Source organism: Hemicordylus capensis, chromosome 1, assembly GCF_027244095.1.
Source record: "Hemicordylus capensis ecotype Gifberg chromosome 1, rHemCap1.1.pri, whole genome shotgun sequence".
In the NCBI taxonomy this organism is placed as follows: domain Eukaryota; kingdom Metazoa; phylum Chordata; class Lepidosauria; order Squamata; family Cordylidae; genus Hemicordylus; species Hemicordylus capensis.
The window spans coordinates 424,384,301-424,397,547 of NC_069657.1; the positions used below are offsets into that span (position 1 = coordinate 424,384,301).

At 40.9% G+C, this 13,247-nt stretch overlaps 1 protein-coding gene across 5 annotated transcripts in view; it reads left to right on the forward strand.

Annotated features, from left to right (window-relative positions):
* The window catches only part of MTA3 (metastasis associated 1 family member 3), a 229,532-nt gene that overhangs the window by 111,287 nt on the left and 104,998 nt on the right, over window positions 1-13,247 (forward strand). For all 5 annotated transcript variants that reach the window (XM_053311426.1, XM_053311430.1, XM_053311452.1 and 2 more), the window contains exons 9-10: window positions 6,368-6,556; window positions 12,636-12,710. In XM_053311426.1, coding sequence (XP_053167401.1) covers window positions 6,368-6,556; window positions 12,636-12,710 — 264 coding nt within the window. The remainder of the gene's footprint in view (window positions 1-6,367; window positions 6,557-12,635; window positions 12,711-13,247) is intronic.

Consider the following 13,247-nt stretch of genomic DNA (forward strand, 5'->3'; position numbering starts at 1 on the left):
CAAATACTTTCTTTTCTTTTCTTTTCTTTTCTTTTCTTTTCTTTTCTTTTCTTTTCTGGAGATGGGCATGAGCAGTGCAGAAGGGATATGTCCTATGGTTTTCACTAGATATAAGCAGTGGTCCCCCTAATTTTCTTTATCTCTGTGCGGAATGAGTTTTGTTTTGGGCAGCAGTATCAAGGTGGTGTGCGTGCATTCAGAATGGGGTCTTCCTGATTCAACCTGAGCAGGATCTAAGTTGAACTGAGTGGACATTCAAAAATGTGTGTGCACATGCCTTAGAAGGAATAGTGGATATAAATATCCAAGCCTAAGCCTTCCGTGAGCTCGGCTGAATTGAATAGGGGTTGGAGGAAAAAAATTGAATCTGTTCAATTAGCTGCTAATTCTTTAAAGAAAACAAGGAAGAATTTTCTTTTTAAATTAGGTACTTCAATTCTGTCTCCCCCCTCGCAAATATTTTAAAGTTATAACATTAAGTGCACATATTGTTTCTCCCTTGAACTCCCTCCTAGAAAATCAAAACCAATTCATACCAAGGGTTTCCCCACTGATATTTATTCCATTCTAATAAAAGCCATGAGAAGGTTCCTGTGCTCAGTTTCCAGGATCCCCACCCCCACCCCTTCATTGCAGCTCCAGTGCAAGATCCCATCCGAGGCAACGAATCCGAGAGTCATGTCTTCTGACTCTCAGGTAGGGATGTGCACGGAACCACGGAGGCGTGGTCCGGCACTGGGGGGCATGTCGCTTTAAGGGCAGGGAGGTAGTACTTACCCCTCCCGCCACTTTCCCCCCTCCAGCACTCAGCATTTTAGCAAAGTTTTTGGGGCGGCAGCATTACTCCCTGCTGCCCCTGCCCCCGTCATTGCCCGGCAAAAGCGGAAGTTGGTTGCACGCATGTGCTCATCGTGGTGCGCACGTGCCCATCGCCACCATGCACGCGCTGCACACGTCACATGCACGCAATGTGTGACGTGTGTGGCGCGCATGCGCATGGCGGCGATGGGCGCGCGCCGCAATGGGCACATGTGTGCAACCAGCTTCCACTTTTGCCGGGCAACGACGGGGGCAGGGGCGGCAGGGAGGAACACTGCTGCCCCCAAAACTTTGCTAAAACGTCAAGCTCCAGAGGGGGGAAAGCGGCGGGAGGGGTAAGTACTACCTCCCTGCCCTTAAAGCTACATGCCCCCCCGACCACTGGCCCGGCCCCAATCCGGACCGATTCAGTGGCCTCTAACATGGCCTCGGACTGGTCCGGTGCACCTCCCTACTCTCAGGGCAGTTTTCTGAAGGGCTCAGAGGGTTGAAAACTGTAAAATGCAAATCCAGACACAAGAAAAAGATATGGAATGAACAAGTTTAGATAGTAAATATTTCCATCCATTGTTAAAAATCAGTTATATTCTAGAAATATATGCCCATATGTAACTGCTGTTTCTGTGTTGTTGCATTGCTACTGTGGAACTGTCCATGCTATAAGGGTCTTCAGAGAATATTTTGAAAAACGTCTTAATATTCTTTGAACTCTTTTTCACAGGCATCAAGTATACACTACTAGTCCTCCAACTGAAATTAGTAGTTGGTAGAACAGTTGATAGATAACACCATAGACGTGTTTGGTAAAAGGTGTTCTGCACATAAGGAGCAAAAGTGCTGAATGTAGGCAGGAGGAGTTGGTTCCTGTGACATCAAAACCATGGGATTGAACACCATATTTATTTTAGTATGTGACATGCTTTATGAGATAGATGACTTAAAAAGTCTGTTCAATGAGGCCAATATACCTGCCGAAAATAATCCATCAATGGGAATTCCCGTACAACATACTTACTATTCATCATATTTACCATGAGTGGTTGGCCAACTGCATGCTTTTGTATTTGTTATACAGTGTAAATAATCCAGCCAATCATAAATTTTATTATTGTTTTTGTTGCATCATTAAATGGCAAAACCACTAATTTTTATGGTATATTGAAGTTAATTGGCAGAGCCTTTTAGTGAAAGCATATGGTATTAAATTAAAGAACACCATTTGTAATGAATTAAAGAACACAGTGTTACAGTAATATATTTAAAAACTTCTAGCTTTGCTTCTTGGCTGTTTGATGCGAAGCCCACGCTAGTGTCAGGCTATGATGGTAAAAACTATTTTGGCAGATTTCAGTATGTGTTTGGAAGGGGTTAGATAGCAAAGGCCATGGCCTGAATGAAACCCAGGAGATTCAGCCAAGTGAATTCAATTGCTCTATGAAAACTCTAGTGCATTGAAGTGAACATTTTGTTGCCTGAGATGAACTGCCTCACCTAGATTGGTCTTCTGAAAAATGTTCTTATTTATTTATAAATTTATAATTCCAACTTATCCAGTCTGCTTGAGGCAGTTCACATTCCAGCTTCCTCAGTGAGCTATAGGTAACTCTATGGGCGGCTTCACATGTCACACCAAACTTTGGCAGAGCCACCGGAGCCCTAGGAACATGCCTGTGCTTGACTTCCAGTGTTGGGAAGGATATGCCAATATTGGGCATGCCATTAGAATCCACCAGTTTCAGCATTTTCTACCCTACTTACTTAAATCACTCATTTCAATCTTAGGGACAGAGGTCAGGTTCTGTACCATATGTAGGGTAGAATATGCTGACGTTGGCAGGTTCAGATGACACACTCAGTGTCGACATATCCTGCCCAACGCTGGAAGTCAGGTGCTAATGCATTCCCAGGGCTCTGGTGTGAAGCCACCCTGTGCAACCCAGAATTCTGCTCATTAGACGTAGGATCCTTTGCAGTTGGCAACAAAGGCGTGGGCAGGGGCCAATAGTCTGGAAATCTAAACTAAAAGGGACAAGGAGATTTCAAGACACAGAGACCTTATGCCTGACAACTAGATATCTCAACTGCTACCATTTTATTTTTTCACTCCAAAACCTCCTCTAGTTGAATTCCCAAGGTGGCATATTTGTGTGTCTATTCAGCTTCATCAACATACACAACTATTTCAGATTTCACTCCTGATTTTAGTTTTGTTTGTTTGGAGAGTGATCTGTTACAGTTACAGTTTTTCTCATGCAGAATATACACATCTCCGAGCGTGCCTCTTAACAATCAGCAATTCACAATGTATATATGCAGTTCCCCCCCGCCCTTCCTTTCCAATCTTGTCTACACCAAATTGTTCACAGTTACACCTTTGATCAAGTATCCTGAATGTTTTAGAGGGATTTGTGGTCAAACTTACCCTGGAAAGCTGAGAATTAGATAATAGTCATGAAACCATTAACTGAAGTCACTAAACGCATAGAGTCAGTTTTGGAAGCATGCTTCTTCTGATTGTCATTCTACATACAGTTTTGTTCACCTAGTCTCATTGAAGTCAAAGGGCTTATTCTGAAGGGTCCCCGTTCAGTTGCCAGCACTCAAACCATTCTTAGCTACTGAGGCAAAGGTCACATTTCAATATCATTATCAAGAACATGGTGATGAAGCAAGCTTATCAATCTTTTTTAATTTGAAAATAAGTCTACATGAGAAGAAATCAGAGTGACCAGATTAGAAAAAAATGTTTGAGTAGAATGTGATATAAGAACAGTCCTTTGGTTCAGGCCCAAGGCCTATCTAGTTCAGCATCATGATTTCCACTGTGGTCCACCAGATTTTTCTGGGAAGCCCACAAGGAGATGAAGGCATGCCTCCTGTCCTGCTGTTGCTCCCCTGAAACTGGTATTCAGGGGCATCCTACTTCTGACACTGAGATAGCGTATAGTATCAAGTCTAGTGGCCATGGATAGACCTGTCCTCCATGAACTTATCTAAGCCCCTTTTGCCATCCCTGCTGGTGGTCATCTCCACATCCCATGGCAGAAAATTCCATAGATTGATTAATTGCTGGGTGAAAAAGTACTTCCTTTGTTAAATATTATATTAATGAGGTAGACTTGACAGAGTGATAAAATGCCTGAGCAAAATGGTTTTTGGGAACATTAGTAGAATATTCTTAACATTTGTAGAGTTGCCAGAACCTAAGGGATATACTCATGAGTCAAATGGGCCATAAGCAAGAATTTGGCTTTTTAAAAGCCAAATCTGGCCACCTAGGAAGGTATTTTCAATACATGTTTGTTCATATCTTTTTGTTTTAATGTTGTGTAACTAGAATTCTTTGTAAATTTCTCAACCTTTTTGTAGTAGGTGTAAGTTATGTAAAAAAATTTTAATAGATTATGCATATAGACAGGCGCACACACAGCAACTCCATGCATAAAAATTGTTAAATGAGGCATGGAATAATTTTGAAATAAAGAAATCTGGTCAGAATGCAAAAGGGATGTAAGTATACATCTTTGATAAGAAAATAGAGTGGGTTTTCTAAACTCTCCATATAATTTAATATCTGGTAGGTTTTTTAGTTCTCAGTTTTTATTAATAATGTTTAATTTGAAACTTTTAACATTTGTAATTTTAAATGCGATTTTTGCCTGGTCTTTTAACTTGTTTAATTTTAATAATCTTTGTTACTTTACATTCTATTTTATTAATGTTGTGAGCCATCCCAAGCAGTAGCGTACTGGAGAGGTGGGGTATAAATATTTTAAATAATAAATAATAGTGAAGGCATACCCCCTCCCCTGCTATTGCTCCACTGCAACTGGCATACTGCCTCTGAACTTGGAGGTAGTCATCAAAACTAGTAGCTGTTGAAAGATCTCTGAACTTGTCTAATCCCCCTTTAAAGTCATCTAAGCTAGCGGCCATCGCCACACCTTGTGGTGGTGGTGAATTCCACAGAATAATTATGCCCTGTGTAAAGAAATACTTCATTTTGTCCATCCTAAATCTACTTCCAGTCAGTTGCATTGAATGATGATCTGTTTTTGTGTGTGACAGTGAGAGAGATCTTCATTTTCTCCACACCATGCGTAATTTTCTAATTCTGAAAAACACACATTGGCTACTCCAGCTAATACATGCACTTTTAAAATGAAACACTGGAAGAGTCAAAACAGATGCAATTGCCATTCTGTGTTTTAATTTGTTTCTCTCCCCCGCCGCCACCACACACACACCCCATCTTGTCAGCTTTCTTGGCATTGTTAAATTTTATTCCCTTTTCCCCACCCTTGTTAAAAGGGATATATTTCCCCCTTTATAACAGCATTTCATTGCTAATTGGTTAACATGTTTGGAACTGACATGTTTGTTGAGAGAGGTGATGGTACAATTCATTACCATCTTGGAATGAAATGTTAAACTCAGCATGTTAACCATCCTTCTTGGAGCAGTTATTTCTGACATTTGTTTTATTTTATGAGATTATTGTGGTGCTTTGCCTCCCACGTTCCTCAGTATCTCCCCCCACCTCCACCATATTTAAAAAAAAGAAATTAAGTAAACATCAAAAGCATATTTTTGGGCCACCCCACTTAATGGGATGTTGTGCCATGTTAAAAGGAATCCACATTAAGATGTCTGTTGGTATCTGTGCATGGACCTAAAATTGGGGGATAATCAACACACACAAAGGCAAGCATGGCCATGTCTATGGATCTTACTCTGTATCTACAAGATCTATGGATCATATTCTGTAACACATAAGATTTTCTGCACAGAGCCAATATGTACATATGCACATAGGTTCTATGCAGACGATCCAGTGAACATATGGAAGCCTGGAGTGGAGCCAGCAAATGAAATCCTGCTTCTTCCTTACGTTGTTCATATATTTTAGTCATATGGGCATATGCGTATCAGGTTTACTCACTTAGCTTGCATGGATTTCTTTTCTGTTCTTGTGGCAAATAGGAACATCATGTTGGGGGCTCTAATTGAACTGAAATCTGTGATGAGGTGGTGGGGATAAAAGGAAAAGAAAGCTGGCAATGCTTGCTTACAGAAAGCAAGATACAGTGGCCAACTTCCTGCTTAATACTGCACTTGTACAAGGATGTTACGCCAGTGCAAGGATGTTGCGCTAGCTAGTTGTACGAAGACTGGAGTTTGCGTTTGAGGCTAATGCTGCACTGCCGCAGGCATGCTTACAATTGCTCAGCAAGGTGCACACCTTGCAGCATGCCATATATGTTTTGCTGGGAACTTTTGCACAATCGTGCAGTTCTGAGAATTCCTTTATTTCATGCAGCTGTGCAGTCTTCTTGCACTAGCACAACTTTATTCGTTGTGCAGGCACAACACCAGGATGTTGGCCTGTGTGGTTATTGTTCTGTATGCCTTGTGACACCTATTTATTGTTCAACAACACTCTCCTCTGCATGTTCAATTAGATGTAAGCCCTACATTACTTTCACATGAGTATGCATAGGATTGCAACCTTTAAAAAAAACAAAACATATTTCTGTTTATTTTTTAGTTCCATGCAATGGATACATTGCATAAGCATAACTATGATCTGAGCAGTGCCATTAGTGTTCTGGTTCCACTCGGAGGGCCTGTTTTGTGTAGAGATGAAATGGAAGAATGGTCAGCTTCAGAAGCTAGTTTGTTTGAAGAAGCCCTAGAGAAATATGGCAAAGACTTCAATGACATACGGCAAGATTTTGTAAGTAAAATAAACTAAATCATTTTTCTTCCTCTTGTATCAATTAGGGGATGCTATTTTATGGATAGTTGCATTACTACTACTACAAATATTTATATATCGCTTTCCAGGAAAAGTTCTCAAAGCAGTTTACATAGAGATGGATGGATAGATGGATAAAGATGGATCCCTGTTCCCAAAGAAACATTTCTAAAAAAGAAATGTAAGATAGACACCAGCAGTGGCCACTGGAGGGATGCTTTGCTGGGGCTGGATAAGGCCAGTTGCTCTCCCCCTGATTATTAAAGAAAATCACCACTTTTAAAAAGATGCCTCTTTGCTCAGTTATCAGGTTTCTTTTTTAAAAGCCATAGGTACATACCTAAGGACAAGCACAGCTTGAGTGGTAGAGAACATTCTTTGTATGCAGAAGGTTTAAAGTTCCAGTTAAAAGGGTCTTAGGTAGCGTGGATGAGGAAGATCTTTACTTGGAGGCCTTGGAGAGCAATTGCCAATCAGAGTAGACAATACTGGGCTATATTGGCCAATGATCTGACTCCGTATTGGGTGGCTTAATGAGTTGAACTGAGTTTGTGCATCCGATGTGGGAAGTTCACCAACGGAAAAGCTATCTGTGAAAGAGAATCCGTGATCTCTTCAGTACGATAGATCCTGATCAATACATTCTTTTTCAATGGTTGTCCTTACGCCATGTTATGAAGCATTGCTAGTGTTTTCTTCTCAAAAAAACACTGGAAATTTAGTGGCATTTTGTATGCCAAACCAGATATAGCAGTAACTAGGATTACTGCTATATCTGTCAACATTTTTAAAAAGAATTATAGGAAGTTTTAAGTTGACCACTAATTCAGTAAAATCTGTGTTGGACTTTTGAATTATAAATATACTTACAACATTTTTTTTTGGAATTTCCATAGAAAATGCTACCAAGTAGATAGGCTTAGAGTCTGATAATGCAGATATCCACTGAAATCATCTTTGAAGTAAGATTTATTTTTAGACATGTAGATTCTTTAATATAAATAGTTGCAAAATGTCCTTTGTTGTAGAGGGAAATGACTGTGGTTGTCATCCTAACTAAGTGCATTCATGTGCTGTGATGTGCTTCACTTGGTTGTGCAGCATATGGCACACACAGGAAATGAATTTTTCTGCTCTCTCCTTCTTCTGGAATCAGCCTGTACATGACAAAAATATGTCCCTAAGGGCCACACGTCCAAATTATATTTGTTAGACTAGAACAAAATGTATGCATTCAGAAACAGAGAAAGGGATTATATATACATTATCCCCATCACACTGCACAGTATAAAAGGAAAACGTCTTTCATCCAATACTGAAAATCTCATGTTGGCAATGATTTAAATTGTATTCTGTCATTAACCCAATTTTGTTATAAATAGCTTTGGCATCAAATTATCCCAATGCTACACATCGAAGGTATGAGATAGATAGATAGATAGATAGATAGGTATGATAAATAAATAAAAGGTAGCCGACATGACAATTGCATTCAAACTCTAAAGTGTAGATGCTGGAAATGCTTGCAATCTTTTTAAATGGCATTGAACTTTGAATCTGCTATGTGATGTTTACATATTCATGAAGCTCAGTCCATCATTTTTGGACAATGATGGATATTGTTGATGCTGTCAGAAGACAGCCAAATTCCACTTGTTCTACTCCACTTTAGCGAAAACTTACCTCTTATATCCTTGAAAAGCGTGAAGATCTACACAGAATCCTCTAAACGTTTAATACAAAAGTCGGCCACACCAAACACCCTGCTTCATCTTCATAATATTTAAGTTTCCTGTCTGATTTAAAAGTTGTTTAGAATTCATGTCTTTTAACTTCAAGGTAATAAGATAGAAGGAGGCTCCTTTATCAGAGGATGACCCTGCAGATTAGTTCTAAGAACTCAGATTTTACAAAGACATGTGCTAATGTGGTATAAGTAAATTTTGGCTTCTGCTGAGATGCCGTGCAGCTGATAGTAAGTCAAAATAATTAGTGTAATATCAAGTCATGCAAATGATATCTTGAAGATATACTGTTTTTTTAGGCTTTCCTGCTTTGCTAGGCATGACAATTGCAATTGTAGTTGCTGCCCTCTGGCTCTTCCAATCTTCTGAATTAATTCTACTGCTACATTAAGTAATTATAATTTGGTAATAGACTGTCTGCTCCTCAGAAAAGAGGTTAATCTGTAGTGGGATGCTGCTTATACATCTTAGCACATCTATCACCTGTGTCTGCGTTAAGACGGCTGTGTTAAGACAGCACCTATATCTTAACATACATGAACACTGCAGCTAAGGAGGGCTAAATCGCCTTTGTAATTAGCCCCACACCAGGGCATGTAGTGTAGGGCATTCAGTAGAGCACATGGTGCCTTCCTTCTCCTCTTAATGTATGGGGAGGGTTCCTTATTTGAAAACCCCTCTTATCAAAATCTCTCTGAAATGAAGAAAGCTAGCACGCATGGGAGAAGACTATGCTGGAAGGCCTTTCCCTGGTATGTAAGCTTCCAGCATGCAGGGTGATACTGGCTGGGTTCAGACATAATGTGAAACTATGGTTGTACCAACTCTTTAAGAACTGCACCATGGTTAGCGCTTCCAGGCTTACAAGCAAGGCATGATTGGGGTGCATCTGTATTTGATGGGGCACTCAGAAATGTGCTGTCAATACTTTGAGCCCTCTCCTATGTTGTGGTAGGACCTTCTAACATTCAGAGGTAGGGGGGTAACTTTGGCAGCAGGGCAGTGGAAGCAGCTTGGTATTCTGGGCACAGTAACGTGCTTCTAGGCTCAGTGTAAAGCGTTGGTGTTGGTCTTTAGAGCCCTAAACAGTCTGTGCCCAGGTTACCTTAAGGGCCACATTTTTTCTTCTGAACTTGCTTGAGCTCCAAGATCAGTGTTGGAGGTCCTGTTCTCTGGTCTGCTGCTAACAGAGATTGGTTTGGTGGCACCATAATTGTAAAATTCCCTCCCCAGGAAGACTAGGCTGCCTCCATCTTGTAATTTGGATGGATGATTAAGACTTTCCTGTTTCAGAAAGTTTCTGTACTGCTGACAGTTGGTTTTATCCTTCAGTTGTTTACCATTCTTGCTGATATGAATTGGTGGTGGTTGTTTTTATTTATTTATTATTTATTGTATTTATATACTGCCTGACATAGAAATCTCCAGGCAGTATACAAATTAAAACATAAAATAAAAGCAATATAAAACAGTTAAAATCCATAAAGCAGTTAAAATCTCAATAAATAAAAACACATTAAAATTTAGATTTCAGCCAAAAGCCTGGAAAACAGTTACATCTTCAGGGTCCTCCTAAAAGCAAGCACAGAAGGAGATGCTCTTATTTCAGAAGGGAGCATATTCCAAAGCCCAGGGGCAGCCACAGAGAAGACCCGGCCCCGAGTTGCCACCAAACGAGTCGGCAGCAGCCGTAACCGGACCCCTCCAGATGATCTTAATAGGTGACAGGGTTCGTGACAGAGAAGGCACTCTCTTAAGTACCCTGGACCTCAATTCTTGTTTTATTACCAGTACTTGCTTTGACCATTTAAGTACTTTTGCAAGCCATTTTTATTTCTGAATGAAAAGCAAGGTGCAAATGCATAAAATAAGTGAAATAAAATTGCCTGCCACAGTGCTTAAGAATAATGATTAGGGTCTTTCTTTTCATGAGGCCAGTTCAAACAACCCATAAAGCAATTTTATCTACAAAAGAAAAATGTGGGCTTGTGCTGCATCTCACCCCATTCCTTTCCCCATGACATGTTCTTTTTTGTGTGTGAACCTCCCCCGCTTTTATTCTCAGAACACAATTCGCACTCGTCTGCATCAGCATTTTTACTATACATGCTAGCTCTAACCACAGCTGACATCTTTACTACTGACAGTGGCTGAAGTGAGTGCAGTGCTATAAAGACACTGCACACCATATTAGGGCTGCAGCACACTCATAAGGCGGCCCCAGCACTGTAGAAAATGTGCAGTTGCACACACAGTGCTAGCACAGCAGTGTTCCCTCTAATTTTTATCGTGAGTGAGTGGTAAGAGTTTTGCTCTGGGCAGCAGTATCAAGGCAGTGTGTGCACGTCTCTCTTTCTTACAGACAGAAAGAATTTGTTTTAATCTCTTCCCCCCACCCCGCCTACCATAGCAGCACTACTATGGAGCAAATGTGAGACATCATTATCATGTTTACATTTATAAAACACCTCAAATTATGAAGCACTGTACAATAGTATATTTTAAAAGACAATCCCAAAGGCACAATTTAAAACTCATCAAAACAATAAGAAAAGGGTATATAGAGGGAAGAGGGATGAAAGGAAAAGGAAGCAAAGAAGAATTATTCTGAACCAGTGGCTTCCAGCGGCATCTGGTGGGCCACTGTGCGAAACAGGCTGCTGGACTAGATGGGCCTTGGGCCTGATCCAGCAGGGCTGTCCTTATGTTCTTATGCTAAATGCTTAAGAATGTATTTATTGTATCTTTGTCCTGCATTTTTGCCATGCTGGAGTGCATGCATGGGATTCTCACTTATAATAGCTCAAAAAAGCATGTGTGCCACACTAAGGAGTTGTTTATTAAATACCTCAAGGAGACATGCAAATATAAATTTTTTTAAGGACAGCTTTTAGCTGTAGGATCAGCACCTGAGGGATGATAGCCCGCCCCCATCTGACTCTGATATAAATAATAATAAGATCCCATCCAAAGTGTTTGAGGAGAAAATAATTATTTTTTTAATTAAAAAGATGTTCTATCTTTTCTTCTGTTAATAATTCTGATTTTTTTCTTATCCCTAATGTAAGCACTTCACAAATCATCATACTAAATGGCTGAGATTGTTTGTCAAGTCGACGTCGACTAGATAGACTCTCTCCAGGATGATCTGTCTTCAACTTGACCTTTAAGGTCTTTCTGTGGTGCATTCATTGCTGTCTTTAGTAATGTGCAATGCAGAATAAGATATTCTATATTTTGTTACCCTTCCCCTATAGAGTTCAGCTGCCTGGGACAGGCTGAGCCAGATTATGCTGTGTGTTAACATCCCCTCTCAAAGCAGCATTTGGTTGCCTGCTTAATGCAGCTCTCCTAATGCAGCCTCAGGTGGACATAAAAATGACACAATGACTTGGACTTAAAAACGACACAATATTCCCAGCTTTGGGGCAGCTTGGCTTGACAGGGCGGGATGGTAGAGGCTTTTACGAAGGAGGGGGAAGAAGGACGGAACAGCTCGGGAGCTTTTCCCCAACTGCTCACTTCTCAGGCAGCTATTGGCTGCCCTTGCCTCCCAAGACCTCCACATGGCTCAGGAGCTTCCCCCACCGTCCTGCTCACTTCTCTGGCAGGCAGCTATCGGCTGCCCTTGCCTTCTGACTTTGAACCCTCCACGTGGCTCGCTTCTCCCTTGCTTCTTCTCTCTGCCTCCCAAGCCCTCCACATGGCTTGGGAGCTTCATACGTTCGCCCGCCTACAGCTATCAGCTGCCCTTGCTTCCTCCCTCCGTCCTCCTCTGGCTCCGTCTGCAGATCTCTCTGCAGCCGGAACTGGAGGAGGAGGCGGCCTGGCAGAGGGAGGTAGAGGAGGTGGTGGACGCAGCGGCAGCATCCCAGCCAGGGAGAGGGGGGAACTCTCCCGGTCAGGGAGAGGGGAAAATGCAGTGGTGGTGGGCGCAGCAGAGACTGAGCACCCACCAGAAACTGATGCGCGGGGGGGGGGGGGGGGCTGGGTGAAGGTGTGTGCGCGCACGGGCCTTAGGGGGGAGGCTGTACCATAGTCTCTTCCCTTGGGAGAATCTGTGGCAGCATTGCTTGCGCAGCCACACAACATGTTGTCAGATGGTTGCAAACTATCAATAGCAAGACCATGGATGCATATGTGCTGAGAGAAAGGAGAGGATGAAGGATGTGACCAGGAGGAAAAGGAAAAGAGACCATACTGCATTATAATAACTTTGTGTTTGATTGTATGAAAAGGTCATTGGTGCTAATATTTTAAAGTGAATAAAATGTGAATATTCTAAGAACCCTGAAATGCAAAATGTTTTTCAGCTTCCTTGGAAGTCTCTGACTAGCATCATTGAATATTATTATATGTGGAAAACTACAGACAGATACATTCAGCAGGTAATTTTGTTTGTTTGTTACTTTGCCTGAGGTAAATTCATACACTTAAAACCAAATCTAAAACCAATCTTATTTGAGGTATTTCCAACAGATGTCTAATAGTTCCAGACAGATGTCTAATAGTTGTTTGCAATATTCCAGACCCATTTCTTCTATTACTCAACCTTCTTCAATTAATCCAAAAATTCTTTACCCCTCCGAATCCAACTAGACGGGTATAGAAGGATATTGCATGTTTAGTAGAGGAAGGGCACAACTTTATTTATTGTGCAACTTCATTTATTTTTGAACCCCAAAAGGGTTTTAATCAAGCCATATGTTAGAAAAACAAGCCTGATGTTCTCACACACAACAGGACAGTCACACACAAATGTTGCTTTTTTGCATAAGAAATTAGTATTTGAAGCACTTTAATTTATTTCAAAGATATAATTAAGCATCATCATTTAAGCAGAATTATGGATGCTTTTATTGAATTGTTTTGTCATTTAAGGATTTTTTTTTTTAATCCCTTTTTTATCCCTTCATAAAACCTAC